This window comes from Dasypus novemcinctus, chromosome 13 (assembly GCF_030445035.2).
Source record: "Dasypus novemcinctus isolate mDasNov1 chromosome 13, mDasNov1.1.hap2, whole genome shotgun sequence".
NCBI lineage: Eukaryota > Metazoa > Chordata > Mammalia > Cingulata > Dasypodidae > Dasypus > Dasypus novemcinctus.
In genome coordinates this window covers 13,666,287-13,690,077 of record NC_080685.1, presented here as the reverse complement: position 1 = coordinate 13,690,077, position 23,791 = coordinate 13,666,287, and the positions used below count along the sequence as shown (strand labels likewise).

Sequence of the window (23,791 nt, the reverse complement as noted above, 5' to 3'; positions counted from 1 at the left end):
CGGGGAGTCTTACCTTCTTCCATGTTTGGAGTTCTTTTTCGTTTCCAGAATCTTTTTCTTCAGAACTTCCATTGCCCTCGATTTTTGTCGGGAAGATTCTGGTGGAGCCCACATCTTTTCTGGATTAAATTTAATCCAGGGGTGCCCAGATTTGGGGTTCACCCGAGTCCTCCCGGATTCTTCGGGGATTTGGAAGGGGCAGCAAAATGCTACCGTCTCTGGCCTTCATTTGTTGTCCCTTTGTGATCGCCAAAAATGTTGTAGAATTTGAGAGAAGTTCAATTACTTGAGTATAGAGAGGCCAGGACTCAGGAATGATTTTGAGAAGGAAAAATGGTTTATTGATGGCCGGCTGGACTTGGGAACTTTCTGTTTGAATCCCAAGCCTCGAACAAGATTTTTTAGTCCCTTTTATACAGAGAGGACAGGCCAAATGGTTCTTTTGTTTCAGTTTTCAGTAGGCTTGAATTAGCATATATTTCTACATCTTAGTAAGCTTTTAGCATGGACCTCAGGCATTCGATAAGCTTTTAGCATATTTGCTTTGCATTTCCCCTGAATACTTAAAGTTTATAGACTTTGCATTGTTAAACTGTTTCCTGCTCACCAAGGGCAGGACTGCAACCTTTCATCATCCCACACCCACAAGTCACAGATAGTTTAGATTATCTCTGAAGAGACAAAGAGCCTGCCACCCATAGCCCACATCAATATGGGCTATCCAAAAGATATTCAAATAATTTCATGAAATACACAAATTTACAGTTTTAATCAGATTTTTAAGTTGACTTTCACTTCATGTAGAAAAACCAAAAAACAGAACAGATGTACACACAAAGATAAATAAAAACACTGTTTAGGTGGTAGTCTCTTTTGTACTAGCTTCTGTACAATAGAACAAGTGACTGCTAAAAGTAGTAATGGGGAAATTTGACTGGAATTTTTCCTTTTACAAGTTGCAACCACACTTCCTGCCCATAATTTAACTCTAATAAGGCATCCCCTGTCAAAACCCTGTCACAGTGTATTTTACTGTTAATATTTTCAGATTCAAATGCAAGTTTGTCTATTCTGTCAACCACTAAAAATCCAGGGATATGAGCACTAAATGTATAATTTCAAGTACACCATTGAGTCATTTAGTGCTCATGGACTTGTGAATGGAATTCTGAATTTTCCTGCTCTTGGAGTATATGAAGCTCCATAACTGATATCCAAATTATTAAATACGATGGGACCAGGTATAGTCATTTCATATGTGTGAGATACAAAAAATGCTACCATCAGTGTATATCTGATCCTTTGGAAAAATCTGGAGCTAAAACATTTTCTTCCACCAGCTTTATAGCACAGTCATCACTAGCAAAAGGATGTCAGTGAGCATAGGTAAAGCTAGTTCTTCCATTTATACATGTGCCCTGGCTCTGGCATGGGGACTTACTGCAGCCCGAATACTCCTCCACTGCAGGAAATATAACATTGTCATTGTTTTTTAGTGTGGCCTATCAGGACAGTGGATAGAGTCACTGCTGGTTTCTTAAGGGGATTAGGCTTCTTTCAGCAATGATTTTACTTGCTTCTGAGACTCAGCAGGCAATATGAGTATGATTGTCAGGCAATGATTATTCTATATACTAAGTTAAATTAAATAGAGCAGCTTGAGTTTTTATTTCAATTATTGATTCCACAAATTCTGTCAAACCTTTCTAAAGAAGCTGGATATCTGGCAGGGGACCTTTATCCACTGAGGTATGCAGCATTCAGTCCTGATACACTTGTAGAAGTATCATGACACATAGTTAAATCTTCATAGAAAGTTTTGTTAAGCAAAGAGAAATTAATTGAAATATGGATGGATTTTGCTTCCAGTGCCTTTAATCTGGAATTTAATACCTGCAGTTGAAGAGCATGATCTTTCTCATTTGTAGCCACACCTCCCCTCTTAAATGATATATAATTAGGAATGAGGGTCCAGGTTCCTTTAGACTCAATGCCTTACAACTGAGTTTCACAACTTTTGGAAATCTTTATGGCTGAGAGTATTTTTTTCTCCAAATAATGTATATTTTGCTGGTATTTTATCACTTGGGAAGTGGTCTCATTTAACATTCGATCAATCTTTTGAAAGTGGGACTTAGTTTCTCATCTTTAGGAATATCTGCAAGGGCCTTGGCTATACTTGAAAAGCAGTTATATCTCTGATTATCATTGACCATAGACTGAATAGAATCAAATACTGGAACTGAGAAATAAAGATCAGTGTGGCTTCCATCTTTTGGGCATTCATGATGACCTCGAGATTTTGCTTCATACTGCTGAAAGTCTCTTTTAGCACACAATCATCTTGAATAAAATCAAAGGCATTATTTATAATGTTCATTGTCTTATTTAGGCCATCTTCCATTTCTAAAGCATATTCATTAATTCATCTTTCTAAGGCATCACCACGACTTTGTGCATTCTTCCCAGGTGAGTTATGTCTTTTTGTAAGTTCTTTGATAAGAAAATTTAGACTGTTGACAGCACTAGTCAGTTTTTCAACTTTTTCCTTGTAGTTAGGATTTTCTTTGGTTGTTCATATGCCATTGTCTGTCTCAACAGTGCTCCCTGCTCAAGTAAGGGTTGAAGTGTCTCCATATCATAGGTCAAATTGTTAAGTTGCTTACTCTTTTTAATCCATCTTATTGTCCCCTGAAAGAGAGACTCAGCCAATATTTGGTTTAAAACCTGCAAATTCTCTCCTGTGTCCTTAATTTGAAATTTAAAATCATTTCTGCACTTGGAAAACATATCATCACATTCCCGCCTAACAGATGCTTTCTCCGTCTCCAAAGTTATGGTGAGATGGTTAATCCTGCTGTCTTGGATGCACAAATCGTCAAACATTTGCAGTTGCGTCAAACCATGCTTCTTTAGATTTTCGTGTAGAGTAGACATGCACTCAGTAACATTACAACTAACTGATTTAGAAGCTGGAACAGTCTTCTCATCTGATACTTGTTCAGCTGATAAAAGACACTCAAGTATTTCCTTCATTTTCAAAAGAGTTGGTTGAGTGATTCATAATACAGAATGCTCCTTGAGTGTTCTTGTTTTAGGGCACTTTCTGAATGAGTCTGCTTTGCTTCTAGTTCTTTAATGGCCTTGTCACATTAAACTCATTTCTTGCCTTATATTCATAATGTGATTCTTTAGATGTAAGGTATCAGTCAAAATGGGTCCATTTTCTTACATTAAAGCAGAATTTTGCTGAGCTGCTATTAAAATCACAGATTCATTAACTTGTTGAATTATTGGTACAGTGTTTTCAAGGTCCTCTGATGGACTTGATAAAGTCCTGAACAGCTAGGCTCCCATGTCTTGCATGTCATTTTCAAAAATTTTAAATTGTTCTCTTACAAGGTCCTTTATCAGGTTGTTAATGCTTTTAGATTTCAGGCCTTTAGAAAAGCTTGAAATTTCCTACCTTTATCTTCATCGATTTTCCCTTCCAAAGAGGAGTAGCTGTTCCTTACATCATTCACAGCCAAAGAAATATTGCCACTCTTCTTCTGTAAGAGTTAGTCTCATTGCCTGGTGGTTCCTCTGGTCAGTCATTTTTTGCATCACTGCTGGGCCTTCACAGTCTTGATGCTGTGGCTACTGCCGCTGCTTAGTGGTCCCCTTGCCAACAGCTGTGTAACTCTCAGCCTGGCTGCTGAGTATCAGTTGCTGCTGTTCCTGGGCTTTTAGCTGACGTTTTGCTCCACTAAATCTAGGACAGCACTTCCACTCCAGTGAAGAAACAAATTTATGTTGCATCCGGTAGACAGGATTTGACATCTTCTTATATCTGAGGACAGGATCCACTGGACCAGCCACAGGGCCCTGGCCCACATGGAACCTAAGTGACATGGTTGTTCAGGATCACTGCGGGAGATAACCTGGTATTTACCTAAGCACACCAGTTCTAAAGTCAGCTGCTGATGATCCCGGCATCCGGCCACATGGCGAGGCAAGATGGTGGCTCTGCCCGTCTATCGCCTACTTTCTCCTTGAGCTCAGCTGCAGGTGATCATTCCGCAGCTATAGGCAAACCTGGAGCTCTCTCCCATCTCCCCTCTTCCCTGTCCCCTGTCCCCTCTCCTTCCTTTCACATGGCAGGATCAAAATGGTGGCTTCCGGGAAGCAGACTTGGCCCAGTGGTTAGGGCATTCGCCTACCACATGGGAGGTCCGCAGTTCAAACCCCGGGCCTCCTTGACCCGTGTGGAGCTGGCCCATGTGCAGTGCTGATGCGCGCAAGGAGTGCCGTGCCACACAGGCGTGTCCCCGCGCAGGGGAGCCCCACACACAAGGAGTGCACCCCGTAAGGAGAGCCGCCCAGCGCAAAAGAAAGTGCAGCCTGCCCAGGAATGGTGCCACCCACACGAAGAGCTGACACAGCAAGATGACGCAACAAAAAGAAACACAGATTCCTGTGCCGCTGACAACAACAGAAGTGGACAAAGAAGAACATGCAGCAAATGGACACAGAGAGCAGACAACTGGCGGCGGGGAGAGGAGGGGAGAGAAATAAATAAATACATCTTTTTAAAAAATGGTGGTTCCTTTTCTCTGTGTCTCTCTTCATTTTTGAAAGGTATTTCCATGGGATATATAGTTCTGGGTTGTCAGGTCTTTCTTCAGTTCTTTAAAGATACTGCTGTACTGTTTTCTGGCTTGCATTGTTTCTGGTGAGAAATCTGCCGCCTTCCTTATTTTTGTCCCACTGTCTATAAGGTGACTTTTTTCTCTGGCTGCTTTAAGATTTTCTCTTTATCCCTGGTTAATTTGTGTATGCTGACCCTTGAGGTTTTTTCATGTTTCTTATGCTTGGGGCTCATTGAGCTTTTTGGTCTGTGGGTTGTGGGTTTTCATAAAATTTGAAAAACTTTTGACCATTATTTTTTCAAATATTTTTTGTACCCTTCCCTCTCCTTATTTCAGAAATTCCAATTACATGTATATTACACCACTTGAAATTGTCCCACAGCTGTTTTCATTTTTTAAAATACTTTTCTCCTCTCTGTGTTTCATTTAGATATTGCTTTAATATCTTTGCCACTAACCTTTCTTCTCCAATGTCTTAGCTGCCATGAATCCCATTCAGTGTATTTTTAAAATCTTTGGTATTATGGTTTTAATCTCTAGATGTTATATTTTCTTCCATGTCTCTGTTTAGCTTGGTAAATATATGAAATACAATTATAATAAACTTTTTTTCAAAAGATTATTTATTTCTCTCCCCTTCTCCACCCCCCCCCCCAAGTTGTCTGCTTGCTGTGTCCATTTGCTGTGTGTTCTTATGTGACTGCTTGTATTCTTTTCAGCGGCATCTGGAATGTGTCTCTTTTTGTTGTGTCATCTTTTTGCTATCAGCTCTCCGTGTCTGCCCAGGTGCCGTTCCTGGGCAGGCTGCACTTTTTTCACACTGGGTGGCTCTCCTTATGGGGCACACTCCTTGCGTGTGGGGCTCCCCTACGCAGGGGACACCCCTGCATGGCATGGTACTCCTTGTGCCCATCAGCACTGCTCACGGGCCAGCTCATCACACAGGTCATGAGGCCCTGGGTTTGAACCTTGCACCTCCCATGTGGTAGGCGGACGCCCTAACCATTGGGTCAAATCTGCCTCCATAATAAACTTTTAATGTCCTTCTCTGCTAATTCTAATATCCATGTCACTCCTGGTTGAGTTTCAATGGACTCTTCTTACTATGAGTTTTATTTTCTTGCTTCTGGCATGCATGGTAATCTTTGTATCTCAGCCATTTAAATTTACTTTGTTGGGAGCTGGATATTTTTGTATTCCTATAAATCTTCTTGAGCTTTGTTCTGGAATGCAATTAAGTGACTTGGAAACAGTTTGATCTTTTTGGGTCTTACTTTCAAGATTTGTTTGGTGGCCCTGGGGCAGTGCTTGCTCAGTCTCGGGCTAATCATCCCCTACTACTGAGGCAAGCCCCTTTGGTGTACTCTACCAAATGCCCCGAATTACAAGGTGTTCCCCCTGCAGTCTGGCTGGTAGGAAAAGGCCCTATTACTGGTCTGAGTGAGTGCTAGGCACTGTTGCCTCTGATCCTCTCAGATGGCTCATTCCCCAGCCTTGCAAAATTTCCTAACATGCACGCAGCGAACAGTAAGTGTTCTACTGAACACTCTATGGGATTTTCCATGGCTCTCTGGGAATCTTTCTGCGACGTCTCTATAGTACTGTGCTCTGAGACCTCTAGCTGCCATGTCTCCTCTGACTCTCGGCTCCTTCTTCTCAAGTCCTGGAGTCCACGGGGCTCTGCCTGGGTTCCCCCTCCCTCCACAGCAATCTAGAAATTCTCTCATGGCCATAAGCTAAAACAGTTGTAGGAATCACCTTGTTTGTTTCCTATCTCACAGGGATCACTATGGTTCTTTGCCTGATGTCCAGTGTCTTTCAATTGCTGTAAAATATTCCATTGCATAAATATATTTTATCATATTTATCATTCCTCTACTGATGGATATTTAGGTTGTTTCTGCTGTTTGCTGTACAAACAATGCTGCAACCAACATTCTTATGTATGTCTTCTTGTACTCACGTATAAGAGTTTCATTAGGGAAGATACACAGGTCAAACTGTGTTCCAATGTGACAATATCAGTGTACAGTCCTACACTCTTGCCAAAGTTTGATATAAATAAATTTAAAAACTCTTTCCAATCTGCTATTTCATTGTTGTAATTTCCATTTCTCTGAGTTTTAATGAGGTTACTGAGCATTTTTCTTTCTTCTAGAAATTTTCTATTTAGTCTTTGCCTACTTCCATGTTGAATTATTTCTTTTTATCATATTTTAATTTATTTGAAGAAATGTTTAAAGTTTTGGATACTAACCCTATGTTTTATATATTTTCAAATTAATTTCTCTAAGTTTATTCCCTATTTCATATCATGCTGTTGTCTTGTGGCAAAAGGTTTTAATTTTTATCTGATTAGGTTTATCAGATTTTTCTCTTGTGTCTTTTGATTTTTTGCCTTAATAAAGCTTTTCCTGTTACCAAAGTTAAGATAGTCTTTTTATATACTCTCCTAATAATTTTAAAGTTGTATGTTTTGTATCTAGATCTTTAATCGATCCGAAACTTATTTTTATGTATAGGATGAAACAGAGATTTAAATTACATTGTTCATATAAGTAACAAAACATCTCAATACCATTTTTTGCACGGTCCATCTTTTCACCATTTAAATGTCTCTATCATATATCAAATTCCAAAAAAGATACAGAGGTCTGTGTCATTAGTTTTTGTTCTGTTCCATTAATCTCCTTTACTTTTCTTGTACCAACATTCATTATTTCAATTACTGTTGCTCCATAATATATTGCTTTCTTGTAGAGCAAATCCCTCCTCTGTGTTATTCTTTTTCAAATTTATTTTGAATTTACCCTTCCATATGAATTCTGCAATCACTTTCATGTTCAAAGAACATCTTGTTAATGACTAAGTTTGCTTTGAATCTATAGATTAATCAGGGAATCGTGATTGTCTTTGCAATACTGAGCCTTCTATCCACTAAGCAGGTATGGCACCCTATTTGATCAGGTTTTCTTTTTCAGTTTTTCATAAAAGCTTGATAGTTTTTGCAATAATGCTATTGCAGTTTTATTGAATTTATTCCTAGGTACTTTATAGCCTCATTTGCTTCTGTAAATGGGATCTTTTTTCCCAACTGGTTATTGTTGTTATATAAGAAAGCTTTTGGGTTTTGGTATGTTGAGCTTTTTCTCTCCACCCAGTTAAATTCACTGATTAGTTCTAATAATATCTCAGTTAACTCACTTGGCTCTAAGTCCACATTCCTATCTTAGCTCAACATAAGTTCCAAACAACTATTTCTTAAGTGAATTTTTAAAATAATGGATGATTTCCTCAATTCCTGCATCACCAACCTCAGCCTGTGTCCCCCGTCCTGGGGACACGCAGCACAGGGACCTGTGTCATTGTGTGCTGTCTGTAAAATGTTGAATTGAGCACTGGTAACACTGGGTTTCCTCCTAATTTGTCCTTTACTCCTAACAGTGCAAACAAAAACTCCTCCAGCTCACTTTCATTACTTAGATTTACGTTTTACTATATAAGCTTCATCTCTGAACAGACTGTCTCTCAAATCTGGAGCAAGAAATATAGATATTGAGTAAGGAAGCTCCATAGGATGCAAAGTATGAGAAAATCTAAGATCAAGGCACCAGGAAGCACCTCTTGGGCATTGAGTGACTATCCTGAGGGTAGAGAAGCATTTCTAGAAGAAGAGGACTGGCTACCCAGTTGCACCTTTTCTCCCCTTCTCTCCCTTCCTCTCCCCATCTCCCACTCCCCATGCATGGCACTCTTAAGTGTTTTCAGTAATACGCCATACCAAGAATCGCCCACACTTTGCCACTGTCTTTTTGGAAAAGCAAACAATACAAAACTGTGGTTTTTCTAGCCCATACTTTTTTAATGGGTGAATAATTCAAGAAAAGTGCTCTGTGCAGGCAAGAGAGATTTAATCTCCTGTACACAGAAGGCCACTGTGTAAGCAAGAAATAGAGGAACATTTAAGAAATAATCATACTTAAATGTATGCACCAGAATGTTGTGCCCCTGGCAAACAGGAATCAAATCAGCAGGAAAGGTAATACTTAGTTATTGTACTTAGTTATTTTTTTAGTCCCTGCGTTAACATTTTGGAGTATGCTTCCAGATGATTATTGTACATATATGCAAATCTACCAGGCAATCAATTTGTGTATAACAGTGAATGCTTACAAAGACAATACAGAAATATTTTAAATGTTCATATATGATATTTCCCACATTTAGATGAGGACATAAATTCGACTCTGCAATAAATTACAGTGTATTTAAACATTAAATGGTCTCTGAGCCTGCATTCTTTCCTTGCTCTGTTCTATCCAGACACAGCTGCCAGGCTAATCCTCAAGAAATACCAATTTTCTGCCACACACACGGAGAGCTGACACAACAAGATGATGCAACAAAAGAAACACAGATTCTTGGTGCTGCTAATAAGGATAGAAGCGGTCACAGAAGAGCACACAGTGAATGGACACAGAGAGCAGACAACTGGGAGGGGGGAGAGAAATAAATAAAAATTTAAAAAAATACCAATTTTCTTATACCACTTTTTGAAAACTTGCTTCCTGCTGCCTTAAAAAAAAGTTTCAAATGCTTTTATTTGAACTTCAAGCCTTTCCATAATATGGACCCTCCAAAATTCTTCATTCCTCCTCATTTCTTCTACTACTTACCAGGTGCGTGATCTTGGGCTCATTATTTAAAGACCCATCTCCCAGCTGTCCCAGCAGAAATCCCATGGGTTCATCGGCTCATGGCTCACTAGAGCAATACTCTGAAAGGCCATAAAGTCACATGCCAAACTGTGGAGTCACCACCAGCTAATCGCATGAACTGAGCTGGAGAATGGTGGTCCTCCAGAAGAAAGCTGGGGTACGATCCTGAGAAGTTAGAAGGCAAAACAACAGATACCACTACAATTGTCTGACACTTAGTGCACCCTGAACACCATTTAACACATGTCCACCTCAAAAATGAGGAGAAACATACTCATTTATCATTAATTCTTGTTTGGGCCTCTTCCACCATATACACCACAAGGATATATCAAACAAATTCAACTCTAGCTACCATCCCATTCTGGGACATAGGGATTCTCCTGTATTTCTAAATCCATACATTACTGTTGAAGTTCCAGTCGCTTTTAAATAGGTTGGACCCTGTCCAGGAACCCGATTTGCTGGGTTTATCTGTATCCAGTGCACTTATCCTTTGAGATAAGGAAGTAGGTGGTTCAATAACATAACTTTTGATAGATTGCAGAAATTTAACTGTAACACTTACCCGAAATGGCGTAAAATGAACAAAAACAACATATCCCATGACCAAACAATAAAAATAGATTTTAAATTGCTGTTTTCCCCATTTGAAGATAACATTTCTGGTAACTGTCATCATCTGTCTGTGAAAGACATGAGACCAGTGGTTCCCCATTTAAGGCTGTAGCCTTGAAGCTGTGAATTAAGGCCTGAAAGCTGCCATAGCAAACTACAAGTCTAAGGGTCATCGCCCCGGAGCCACTGTGCTTCCAACAGATTCAGGGCCTTTCGTCCACACATAACCCCCTCCTGCTTTAAAATTTCATTACCCCAGTTCTACGCTGCAACAGTATTTTCAATTCACTTGAAGAGTCGGGGATGCCCCTCTTTGGTTTCTCCAGGGCTTGGCATTTTGTTTGGCACATGGGGGAGAGAAATCTAAAAGAACTGCATTAATGACTGCAACCAATAAATCCACTGATCCGAGCTATGCACAAATGCTACAGTAAACGCTGATTCATTTCTTGTAACAGAGGCCATCAGGGGCTTCTCTAAGTAGACGAAATTCCAGGGAAAGAACAAGGGGAGGTAGCCAGTTTCTTTGTGCTTACTATGTTCACAGCCACAGGATTAGGTATTTCTATGTATCATTACGTCATAGACTTCTCACAATCCTGCACATTCTTGCAGATACAGAGATATCTGATGACTTGCTCAATGTGACACAACCTAGTGGTGATAGACCCAGACCCAGAGTCAAATCCAACATTTATGACTCTATGAATAAGCCCCACTATCCCCGTTTTTCTAAAAAGAAAACTGGCAGTCATATAGAAATCAGTGCAGCAAAAGAAGTATGAAATGTAAGACCTGACTGTGAAATTCATGAGTGTTTGGGTAATAGTAAGAAATGTTAAAAATGCCAATTTTAAAGAATATTTTAAAATGGTCTTTGGGCAGCAAAGAAGCAAAAACAGAAGTACATAATGTGATAGCAAATTAAATGTATAAGAACCCTTGAGGAGCTCCAATGGATGAAAATAATTTTTAAAATACTTTTTTTTAACAACTGGAGAAAATAACAACTCATTTTCATCACACAAGTCATGTTCACAAAGTACGTGGGAAAAATAAAGGTAACGACGATAAGATGGTTGCCATCCATAGGGAAGGAGGTATCCGGAAATGGAATGTAAAGGAATAACAGCTTTCCTACATCGTTGATCTTCTTTTTTAAAAAATTTAACCTTAAAATGCATTTCTACCACCCATCTTCTATTTGATGTAATTTAAAAATGGCAGTAATAAAAAGATGAATAGTTTTATAGTTTGGGGATTTGAAGGGCGAACCAGCTTCAGGTATGTTGCTAACCAAGATAGTCCAACCTGATACGTGGTATCTGACAATCAACCTCAAAAATGACTCCACCATCATGAGAAATACAGAAAGAACCACAAGGCAAACCTCAAAATGGATTCTAGGAGAAAATACCCTAAAAAAGAATTTCCCTTCCTATCTGAAGGCAGACCAAGCGGAAGTGCCCCCTCCCACCTGCTAATTTCCAGAGAGCTTTCATCTAGAAGGTTGGACCTCTTTACACCCTCGGCAGGCATCCTCTTCTCTGAACCCCTTCCATGGGCTGTTTCAGAGAATAAGACTCCCATTTCCAGCGCCATGGGCCTCATGACTACTAAACAGACGGGCAGACGGACAAAGCTAGCCCCTGGCCACCAAGAGGGTATGTAGTCACTTGCTAAGTGTGTTCATACATTTTTCAGACTAAAGTTCTTAGCCAGAGCTGCTCCTGTTTCATGACACATTGCGGGTGTTGTACACCAAGGGATAGGAAGTTGTCGCTTTCGAATCCATTTTCATCTTTCCGTGCTTGCGTGAAGGCAGACATTGATTCATTAAAACCCTTCTCAGTTTTCTGTTAAATTTAAAGTGCCTGTAGCCTTTGAAGAATAGGTTTCTGATCGACATTAAGACTATTTTAATATATAAATATATGATTCCCCTCTGGGTTCTCTTCCTTCGTTGGGCTAAAACCACGTTTCAACTAAACCCTACCCTTTTTTAAGGAGCACCCGGGTATTTCTGAGAGAACCCAAAGCTGTTTCTCTAGAGAGGCTGGGGGAGCGTGTGTACCGGGCATCTTTCCTCCACTCCCTCCGTGTACTCACCCCGGAGGTCATGTAGCAGCGAATGCCAAAGAAAAATCAAAATAGAAATGATTAGCGTGTGCCATCATGCAGCGAGCGGCACAGCCTGCCTCGCCACCAGGAAACCGTTTCACCAGCAGAGCGCCGGCGGGCGTGGGGGCCGGGGCTGCGCGCGGAGGGTGCCCGGCTCCCGCCGCGGAGGGGCGGGGGGGCGGCCGAGCACGCGGGCGGCTGGCGTTGCCTTTTGTTTGTTCTCTGGGTCTCCCCGATTCCCTGAGCGGTGCCTGAAGAGGGCCCTACCCCCTCAGACAGCAGCGAGGGGCGCCCCGGGGGGCCGTGGACGGGGGGAAGGGGCGAGGGCGCAGGCGGCGAAGGCCGGCTCCCGGGCGCAGCACGCCGCCACTCCTCCCGGGTGCCCCGGCGCGGGCAACCCGCGTCCACCCCCCAGCGTGGGCGCCCAGCCCTCCGGCCACCAGACCCCGGCTGGTTTTCCCCGCCCGGCGCTGCTTCTCCGCCCCCCCTGCAGCGCCCTGGGAGGCCTGGCCCTGCCTCGCGGCCGTCGGGGGCGGCGGCCCGCGCGGCCTGCCCCGGGGGGGTGCGCGCCCCTGAGAAGGAGGGCGGGACGCGGAGCAGGAGCTCTGCGGGCTGCACCGCAGGAAGTGAGCCCTGGAAGAAGCCCGCCGGGCGCGCGGAGGAGGAGGAGGAGCAGGAGGAGGGCGCGGAGGAGGGGCGCGGGCCGCGGGGCTGGCCCAGGTGCGGCGGCAGAGCAGCGCTCCCGCACCCGCCCGCCCGCCCGCCTCCCCGGCCCGGAGGCCGCCCGGGCCCGCCGCGGCGCTCGCCCGCGCCCATGGCTTCTGCGGACGACCCCGTGCGCGCAGGTACAGTGACGCCGCGCCGCGCGCTCGCCGGGAGCGGAGACGCGGGCCCGGAGCCGGGCTCGGCGCCCCGCGGCGGCCGCAGGCTGTCAGGGCCGAGCCCACGGGCGACCCCCGACAGCTCCCCCCCCACCTCCCCGCGACCTCCCCGGACCCGTGGGGCGAATCCTGCCCCGGCCGCGCCCTCCCCGGCCCGGGTGCCCCCTGCGCCCCTCGCGTGCCGAGCCGCCCCGTCCCTCGCCCACCCCGCGGCCCCGGCCGCTTTTGTTCCGCGCGCGGGGCGCCAGGTTGAAACGCGTCCCGCAGACCTCTCTCTCTGGCAGGAAAGAAGGCAAGGGGTGGATTTCATTTTTGCCTCTTTCTCCGCACTCGCGTGCCTCCTCGTTTCTCCTACCTTTCTCCTCACTCCGCTTTTACTTTGGGGCTTTGTTGTTTTGAGGGGTGACCCTCCGCTATTCAAAAGCTAGTGGCCGCCGTCCGAGGGGCTGGTTCCCACCTCCCGGTCAAACCTGTGGCCGCCCTGGGCTAAAACGGCCTCTGGTTCCTCTCGGTGGTTTTAAACACCGCCTCATTGTACCTGCCGCTGGAATCTGAAATTAAATTCTTTTCCTACTTCAGGCTTCAGGAATTCTAAATCCTTGCTCCCCCATAACCTAGATATGACAGGCCATCAGTGTTTGCTGGACACATAAATGAATGAATGATGAAGCGTCCAGAGTACAACGATTTGGGTTTTTTTTTCCCCCTTGGGTACAGAACCCGATGTAACTAGTCTGTTTTCCTATGTTATTTCTCGGGCTTGGGCAGGGACAGAGCTTGAATGTTCCACAGTTGGTGTGTGACTTGAGCAGCTAGGAAAAGGCGATGGAAAGTGGCTGGAGGGGGGCGAGAAGACTTGTCTGCTCGGCTGGTATCCTGACCTGCTGGGTTTGGGGGGGCTTCCTGGAGACTTCAAAGAAAAGCCTAAATTCTTCTTCAAGTTGGAGATGGAAAATAAATTACCTGGATAGCCTTTCCCTCCCTCCAATCTATTGTTTGGAAAAATAGAAGGGGAAATAAAAGGAGAGATTCTCCCCACATTCGCATCCCTCCTCCCATCCCCCTATCTGTCTCTTCTGAGCACCTAATTGACAAGGTGCCAAGAGGTATTAGGCTAGGTTTCACTAACTGTGGTCTCAGATTTCATTAAACGATGGCACGGTGGGGATTCAAAACAGGTCTCAGTAGGCTTGGGCTACAGGATGCACTGAATGAAGATAAAAATAAAATCCCATGTGTCCCCCACCTCCACCCCAATCGGCAGGTACCAAAGAAGGTGGGGCCTGGGAGACACAGCTGAGCAACAGTACAATAATAAGCAGTGTAAAAAGCCTCAGTGAGTCAAATAATAGGATAATATGGTTCTAAATGTCAATAACAGAAATACGGGATCTAGAATTCTGGTGATGGAGCTCTTAGTCTACTCAGCTTGGTCAAAATGGAAGTGCACAACCTGGAACAAATGGACAACCTAGAAAGAAGGGGTTTACAAATCCCAGCACATAACTGAGAAAACAGTGGATATGATAACAAGCAGGTGTCGCCTGCACGGAATTTGTCTTCTTGACTTTAAGAAGTAGAACCCAAATCAGGAGGTGAAATCTTTAGAGAGAGAGGGATTTGGAACTCCTGCAAAGAAAAGAGAGGCCTCCTAGGCTGCCATGTGCCTGTCATTTGGTAGAGATGTTGAGGAACAAGTCCTGGCTTCTGAAAGATGATCCTAAGGTCTATTCCCACTCCAATATGTTACCAATAAAATGAGGGTTCCTCCATTTAAAAAAAAAGCCAAAACCTATCCCCCCTTTTCTAACCATTCATTTTGTTTCTGCAACCCACCAGACTCACAGACCTACCTCTTCCGTTTCTGTCTTGGAACCGCAGTGGTGACAATATATGAAAGTTGTTAAATGGAATTTTTACTTTCCCACTCGAGACCAATTTTACCCTACTCCCTTATCTGATTTTTCACACTCGCCTCCCAAATGGTATCTTCACACCCACTCTTGCCTTCTTTCAATCTATCCTCCAAAAAGTGGCCAGAGTATCCTTTTAAAATCAAATCAGACTCTCATCCCTCTGCTTAAAGTCCTGCACTGCCTTTCCAATGCTTTCCAACAAATCTTCAACCCCTTGATGATTTCCGTACTCCGTAGCATTGATCCCTGCCATCACAGCAACTGGCTGCTGTCCTGTTTTGCCTTCTGCTCTCTGCCCTGCAGCCACATCCCCTCCTTTTGTTTTCTTGAAAGCCCCTGTGCCCTCCTGCCCTCCTGCCTCTGGGCCTTTTTTTTTTTTAGATTTATTTTTTAAATTTATTTATTTCTCTACTCTTCTCCCCCCACCCCCCTGCCCCGGTTGTCTGTTCTCTGTGTCTATTTGCTTCGTCGTCTTTTTTGTCTGCTTCTGTCGTTGTCAGCGGCACGGGAATCTGTGTCTCTCTTTGTTGCGTCATCTTGCTGTGTCAGCTCTCCATGTGTGCGGCACCATTCCTGGGCAGGCTGCACTTTCTTTCGCGCTGGGCGGCTCTCCTTATGGGGCGCACTCCTTGTGCGTGGGGCTCCCCTACGCGGGGGACACCCCTGCGTGACAGGGCACTCCTTGCACGCATCAGTGCTGTGCATGGGCCTGCTCCACATGGGTCAAGGAGGCCCGGGGTTTGAACCTTGGACCTCCCATGTGGTAGACGGACACCCTATCCACTGGGCCAAGTCCACTTCCCACCTCTGGGCCTTTGCACAGTTTGCACCTACGTCCTGGAAGACTCCTTCTCCTTCCTCCAACAGGCATTTAACTCCTACTTATCCTCCAGGTTCCAGCTCAGAAGTGAGCTAGATCGACCCCCCTGCTATACTCTTAGTGCACCCTGCACCTCTCCTCTGTAGCACTCATCACAGCTTCCAGCTATGCTCATTTGATCACCATCTCTCTCCCTCTTCGACCGTAGGCTCCTTGACAGAGTCCGTGTCTGTTTTGCTCAGTAGCTCATCTCTAATACCAAGCACAGGACAGGGCACATAATATGCCCTGGATACATAAATCTTACAACAATCAGTGAATGAAAGGTATAAAGTGTAACCACATGTCCTTCTACAGTGTGTGGGTGGGGACCAAAACTCTTCCCAAAGTGGTTTCTTAGAACCGTATTCATCAAGTTAGATATGTTGACTGAGTTTGCCTTGTAAAGTCAGAAAAAAAGAGGTATTTGTATCTACATACAACAACAAAGGTATAGAGACCCTTATGCTATGAGTTCAGTTTAAAAAACACACACACAACTCTTCTGCACTAAGGAAATTCACAATACAGTTGAAGTCAGAGAAAAAAAGCCATGCTGGTTACTATGTTACTCAGTGAGCCAGAATGGTCTGTCAAGTGTGAATAAAATCCGGATTATGTTCGTATAAATACTGAAGACGGTAACAAAGAGGCTTTGAAGTCAGTTGCTTCGCTGCTGTGGGCGCAGCTGCCCGTGGCCGCAGAGTACTAGGGTGCACATTCGCCCTTTGTTCTGGGCATCCCTTGGCGCTGCACAGCCCTGCTGCTCCCTGGAGCCCTGGCCATGGAGACCAGCTCAGGACCGTCCCCTGGGTGGTGCGTCAGCGCCCAGCCATCGCTCCAAGCCCTCCTGGACCACCAAAACCCTTTGTGCTTAGATGAGTCCACCAACCTGCCCTCTTCGCCAACGCCAGTAGTGCTGGGGTGGGAACGTGGACTGAAGAGGGAACCACTTTCAGGAGCACCCTTGTTTTACAGGCTATACCAGCCGGGGTCTCTTTCCAAACCCACCAAAAGATGGGTGGGCCACTGTGGGCTTCCTTGCTCCCATCCCTCTTCCCTCTCTCTTGCCCTCCCTATAGGGTTTTCCAGTGCTCTCTTCCTTTCTTTTCCTTTCTTATAATGCCTGTGCATTCTGTGGTTTCTTCTCTCTACCCGAGCATTGCCCCCTTGCCTCAATTTCCTCTTGGTCCTTTTGTTTCATCTCCCCCCTCTTCAGTTTGGTCCCCTTTGGTAGGTGGGCACCCCTGACGGATACACTTAATTCTGGGAAACGCCGGTGGCCAACTTCCCAAGTAATCACCCTAAGCCTGCGCCCTTGCTCTCTGTTCCTTTCCTGAGCCCCTGCACCCCAGGTCTGAGGATCACAGAGAGGGGCTGCTGCAAAAGACAGCATGCAGCCTGCTCAAAGAAGAGAAATGAAGCAGTGTCAGCACAGCCGTGCAACAGTTCTGCCGCTCCCAGAGCTTTTCTGTAATCCCGAATATGGTTCAGCACTTTGGGCTTCTTTATAACCAGTAAAGGAAACAGTTATGGATCAAAAGAAAAGCTATGGAACAAAAAAAAAAAAAAAAAAAAAAAAGAATTCTGAAATCACAAGTTCAAAGAATTGCCTTGAATTCTTCACTAGAAAGCACAAAGGCTGTCACTCATTTGGCTCATGATGCTTGGGAAAGCTGAGAAGCCGACTCACTTCTCTCTTTGTTTTCTCTGATCTCCGAAAGGACTTCTATAGAGGAGATGTCTGAACTTCCTTCGAGAAACTGTCTCTAGGAACTGTTGCCCCTTATCTTTTGTGACTGTGAAGGGGAGATGTCAGAATGTGACAGTGAAGCCCTTAGAATTCGTCAGTGTCTGTGTCGGACAATGCACCAATTATTCCTTTTGGAGGGGCTGCCGGAATCTGTGCATGGTTGCCAGCCCCTCCTGCACAGGTTCTGATTCAGTGAGAATCTGATTCGGGAAGGGCAAGTTTCCCCCGCACAGTCCATCTGGATGTGCATGGAGCACACTTCTAGAATCTTGGCAGTGGAAAGCACCCAGGCTTTGAAGTCAGAAAGACCCAGATCCCAGTTTGGCCTCCTCCATGTACCCAGTGACCTTGGGCACTCAGATGCATTCTCGGGATTATTGTAAGGATGAACTGGGACCATGTGTAAACTTGGTTGCACTGAGTAGGCACTAAGTAGGGGCTCTAGTTATTTAAAATTAAAGTGCTGGAACTGAGAATTTCCAGAGCATAGCAACTTTCAACCTGAAGATGCCCTTCTACCTATGTGGCTAACAGTACTCACCTCTCATGGACATTTTTCTAATATTTAGGGCTAGAGTATTCATTTTTGTTTTTTTAACTTTTTATTTTAAAATTTCAAACTTATAGGGCAGTTAAAATAATACAAAACCCATTCTAAGAACTTCAACATGCACCCTACGCAGATCCTCAGAGGGATAAAAGATTTACCAACTTGTAAAATTTTGCCCCATTTGTTGTATCCATTTTCTAGACATTCAAGGGTAGGTTGCATACATCATGCTCCACGAACAATTAATACTTTCTTGTATATTTCCTGAGAGCAAGGATATTGGCTTAGGTAACCTTATGTACAATTAATAAGTTTAAGAAATTTGACAGTGATACAAAGCAAAGATATTGGGAGAATTGAATAAAAGAGAATAATGTCTTTTGGGTCATTTTCTCCTTCATTATTAGATCCAGTCCAGACTCATGTACTGCATTAATTGTCATTTTCTCTTCAGTTTCTCTCTTTTTTAATTGTGGAAGCATATATACAACATGAAATTTCCCATCTCAACCACTCTCAAACATACTGTTCAGTGGGATTAATCACTTTCACACTGTGCTACCCCCATTACCATCCAGCGCAAAAATTTTCCTTCACCCCAAACAGAAACCGTGCAGCCATTATGCATGAACTTCCCATCCCCGCCTCACTCCCCACTCCCTACTCCGCCCTGCTGGTAGCCTGGACTCGACTTTCTGCCTCTGTGAATTTGCATGTGCTACTTATTTCATATAAGTGGAATCATTCATTATCTATCCTTTTGACTTATTTCACTCAACGTGGTGTCTTCAAGGTTCACCCATGTATCAGAATTGCATTCTTTTTAAGGCTGAATAATATTCCATTTTGTGTATCGTTTCATCTGTTGTTGAACATTTGGGTCTTCCACCTTTTGGGTATTGTGCATAATACCATTATGAAGATTGGGTATCTGTTAAAGTCCCTGCTTTCAGTTCTTTTAGATATATACCTAGAAGTGAAGTTATGGGGTCATATAGCATTTGTTTCTCTTTGAGGATCTGCTGCACCATTTTACATTCCCACCAGCACTGCATTAGGGTTTCTCTTTCTCCACATCCTTGCCAGCATTTGTTGTCTGTTTTTTAAAGTAGCCATTCTAGTGTGTGAGATGGTATCTCATTGTGGTTTTGATTTATATCTCCCTAACAGCTAATATTGTTGAGCATCTTTTCATGCTTGTTGGCTGTTTGTATGTTTGGAGAAAAGTCTGTTCAAGTCCTTTGCCCATTCTTTAGCTAGGTTGTTTGTCTTTTTGTTGCCGAGTTGTAGAAGTTTTTGTAGATTCTGAATATTAAGCCCTTATCAGTTATATGGTTTCAAAATATTTTCTTCCATTGTTGGTTGTCTTTTCACTTTCTTGATAGTCTTTAATGTACAAGATTTCCATGAAGCCCAGTTTATCTATTTTTACATTTATTCCTTTACAGTAGTTTCTTAACCATCTCCTAGCTTCTCTTGTTGTCTACACAATAGCCAGAGAACTTTTAGACATGTTAAACTTGTCAAGCCAAGGTCAAGCTCTCCTATGACTTTTTCTTTATCACACTTCTCTGTGGCCTGTAGGCCCTAAGTGATCTAGCCTTGCTCACACCACCATCTCCTAATCTCACACTTGCTCAGTGCTGTAGCAATAGTGACACTTTGTGTAAGTCTTCAAAATGGCTAGGCTCATTTTACTTCCTGTTTCCTTAGTCTGGAAAGCTCTTTCTCCATATCTTTGTGAAGCTTGCCTTTTACATCACTGATCAGCTTTGTTCAGAAAATTTCCCTTACCGTCATCACCGTCCTCTCACCTCAGATAGTCTTATCCCTCCCTGAATTTATTCTGTTTATGTTTTTATGGCTTGCAGTGTTTCAGCTTGGGGTGCCCATGGACAGACAAGGAGAAATGGACAGTTGAAAGTGCAAGTCTAGATGCACAGAGCTGGAAGTCAGTAATTCTGGTTTCTGCTGAGGGTATGAATAAAAAGAAATCAGTATTTATAAACAAAGCAGAGAACCAATAGTAGGGAACACCAGTTCTTAAGAAAGAAGTCTCTAAGAGAAATGATCAGCAATGAGGTTGTAATCTCATGGGATCTAGGATACAAACGGAGTCGTTAGGTGAACCATACCTCACAAGGATCAGGTGAAACAAGCATGTAGATAGTGGATGTCAGTGGCAGAGTTTTGTCAAGATTTTGTCTGTGGCAGGCACTCAACATTTGGGGGACACAGATCCCTTTGATTAAAAACTAGGATTCCCCTTTTCATAGAAATGAGTATATACAGAAAGTTTTACAAAGAAGTGTAAAGGTTCATGGGCACCCCAATTAAAATATGGTGACCCATAGAAATCCTCGAGGTTACATAATGTAACTCAGCAATCTGCAAACATGGGTTTGTGGATAGATGATGAGCTTGTATGATTTTCACTGGTTCTCAACCAAGGGAAAAATTAAACAATGGAGTGAAATAAGGCTAAATTCATATAGTTTAAAGATCTTTTCCTTATCCTGTGATTTCACCCTTCCAACTTTTGCAGGCTCTTTATTGAACTCATTGGCCCAGTTCTGGGTATTGGTCTTAGGAGGCGGCAGGGAATCACAGGCTAGCCATGGGCTATATGAGAAACATGTTTTCCTTCCCTCTTCTTGGGAAGGTGAGCTTAAGGCGGAAGGGAAGGACCAGTACAGGACGAGATTAAGAGAAAAGAGAGGCAAGGGATGACAGACTCGATTTATACCCCCCACCTGAAAGAGGCATTTGATGAGTATGGCCAAGAAAAAAGGAGAAACCCTGCACAGAAGTGACTCAGATAAAATACACCTCAGCTATGCTGAGAGTCATCAGCACCCAACCCATACAATGGAATGACACATTTCAGCTCTCGGTGACAGCAATTCCTTTAGAAATGAATCTTGCTAGATACACTGCCCAGCTTTATATTATTATAAGAGAAAAACCATTTCTGAAACTCAGGGGAGCTTGGTTGTTCTTGTGTGGCTCAAATATGTATTATCAACTTTAAAAGTGTTCTGATCCTCAGAGGCACCTACTTTATCAAGTCACATAGCCCAAGAGGATTTACTCAGCCTTTCACTTAGGATGACAAAGGTGACACTTTTATCCCCCTATGGAAAATTGCCCTGACACCCGTCAAGGAAGGCCTCAGAAAAGTCCCCTTTCCATTGCTTCCTTTCAGGGTTTCATAGGTCCCCGTTTTACCTGCAGCACTAGCAGCAGCAATCTAACTTTTCTTTATAAAAAAAAGAAAAAATCAAAACTTACCTATCTAAAGCTAGAGAGAAATAGAGATAAATATACATAATTTTCCAAGATATTGCCTGAAATTTAAAAACAGGCTCTTAGAGTTTTGTAAAGACTATAAGGTTGATTTTTGCCACTCTTTTTAGGATATAACCATTATATCTTTCTAAAACTTACGGGTTGTGGGAAGTGGATTTGGTTCAACTGATAGAGTGTCTGCCTACCACATGGGAGGTCCAAGGTTCAAACCTCGGGCCTCCTGACCCATGTGGTGAGCTGGCCCATGCACAGCACTGCCGCATGCAAGGAGTGCCGTGCCATGCAGGGGTGCCCCCCGTGTAGGGGAGCCCCATGCTCAAGGAGTGCGCCCCGCAAGGAGAGCCAGCCCACACGAAAAAAGTGCAGCCTGCCCAGGAGTGGGGCCGCACACACGGAGAGCTGACCCAGCAAGATAATGCAACAAAAGAGACAGTTTCTCGGTGCAGCTGACAAGAATAGAAGCGGACACAGGAGAACACACAGCAAATGGACACAGAGACCAGACAACTGGGTGGGGGGGAGGGGGTGAAATAAATATAAAATAAATCTTTAAAAAAATAAAATAAGATAAAATAAAACTTATGGGTTGAGAGTGAGAAGATTAAATAATAACTTTTGAACTCAATAATAGGACATTATTAGCATTGAAGAAATAAATTTCTTTGATTATGTTATTTACTTAACTGTGACCATCTAGTGAGCAAAAGGGCTTAATCTGAAAATGTCCATATGGTACATTAACTACTTATAAAGAAACATATTGATAAATATGTGCAGATGTTCTACTAATCCATGAATCTAGAGAGTCATTTATTTATTTTATTCAATAAATTTTGTTTTATCGAATGGATTTAGCTCATGGATTTTAAAGCTGGAAGGAGGCATAGAGGTGCTCTCTTCAACCTCCTAATATTACAGATTAGAGCTTGAGACCTAAAATGATGTGTGCAGCTGACCCAGCTTGCTCTCACCCAAGGTTGCTGAGCACCAGACCTGGTGCCCTCTCCATGCTACCCTGCTGCATCAGATCACTTCCAGTTTCTACTGTACGTGATTTTTTGGTAGTTTTAAAAAATATTTACATTTTAGAATTAATTTTTTTACTTATTAGGCTAGACTTCTTGCCTTTATTCATAATGTTAGTTAAAAATTTATCTCAAAGTAGGGGAGCAGATGTAGCTCAAATGATTGAGTGCCTGCTTCCCCAGTACAAGGTCCTGGGTTCAATCTCCAGTACCTCCTAAAAACAAACAAACAAACAAAAAATATATATGTGTATATCAAAGTAGAAAAAGGGCTTAGAAACAATTAGAGACAGGGTAAAACAATATTTATTTTTCATATGCACTTTCTGCTTTATTAGAATATGCAGAAAAATAAGTGACTAGTAGTCACAATGTGATGAGATTTTCTTGGAGGTATGTGTATAAATAAATGTATATATTTTTACTTTATTAGTGAAATTGTGGGTTTATAGACCAATCATGCATAAAATACAGGATTCCCATATTCCACCCCACCACCAACACCTTGCTCTGGTGTGAAAAATATGTTAAAATTGATGATAGCACATTTTTATAATCATACTTTAAAATAAAGTCCATATTTTAACTTAGGGTTCATTGTGTAGTGTAGTTTCATGGATTTAAAAAAATTTATTGTTACCATATATGCAATCCAACATTTCCCCTTTTAATCACATTCAGATATACATGAGATTCTGAAGGAATGAGGTTTTCCAGCCAGTTCTTTCCTTGTTGGATATCTGCTGTGCCTCACTCTGCCAGCTGAACTTCAGTTAACTGTCATGTCCAGAGATCAGGAAGTTTAGGTAGAACTTAAGAGTTTTAGTTCAGTTTCTTTTTTTTTTTTTTAAGCAGTTCTTTTTTTTTTTTTCTCTCCCCATACCCCCCCCCCCCAGTTGTCCGCTCTCTGTGTCCATTTGACTTTGTGTTCTTCTCTGTCTGCATATTCTTGTCAGCGGTACCAGGAATCTGTGTCTCTTTTTGTTGCGTCATCTTGCTGTGTCAGTTCTCCGTGTGTGCGGCACCACCCTGGGCAGGCTGCGCTTTTTTCGTGCTGGGCGGTTCTCCTTACGGGCATGCTCCTTGCGCGTGGGGCTCCCCTACGTGGAGGACACCCCTGTGTGGCACAGCACTCCTTGCATGCATCGGCACCGCACATGGGCCAGCTCATCACACGGGTCGGGAGGCCCTGGGTTTAAACCCTGGACCTCCCATATGTTAGGCAGATGCTCTATCAATTGAGCCAAATCCACTTCCCCATTTTCTTTCTTAATGAATTTTGCTGGCCATGATTTAATGTTTGCTTATTTAGGATCTTACACTATCTTGGGGTAAAGTAACATCCATTTTGGTTGAAGATGTAGAAAGGGTCACTGATTGTGCTAAATATTACTAAGACCATCACCTGAA

The 23,791-nt window shown here is 43.3% G+C and overlaps 1 protein-coding gene and 1 pseudogene across 2 annotated transcripts in view; one reads left to right on the top strand and one right to left on the bottom strand.

The window, feature by feature from the left end:
• Positions 1–856: 856 nt before the first annotated feature.
• On the bottom strand, positions 857–3,943 carry LOC131273141 (multimerin-1 pseudogene; annotated as a pseudogene).
• Positions 3,944–11,458: 7,515 nt separating this feature from the next.
• EDARADD (EDAR associated via death domain) overlaps positions 11,459–23,791 on the top strand; it is a 77,031-nt gene continuing 64,698 nt past the window's right edge. Inside the window, exon 1 of one of the 2 annotated variants that reach the window (XM_004473132.4) lies at positions 11,459–11,631. In XM_004473132.4, coding sequence (XP_004473189.1) covers positions 11,568–11,631 — 64 coding nt within the window. In that variant the 5' untranslated portion in view covers positions 11,459–11,567. Of the gene's footprint in view, positions 11,632–12,476; positions 12,934–23,791 lie in introns of those variants that run through there. The other variant, XM_058309499.1, reaches the window with a different exon arrangement.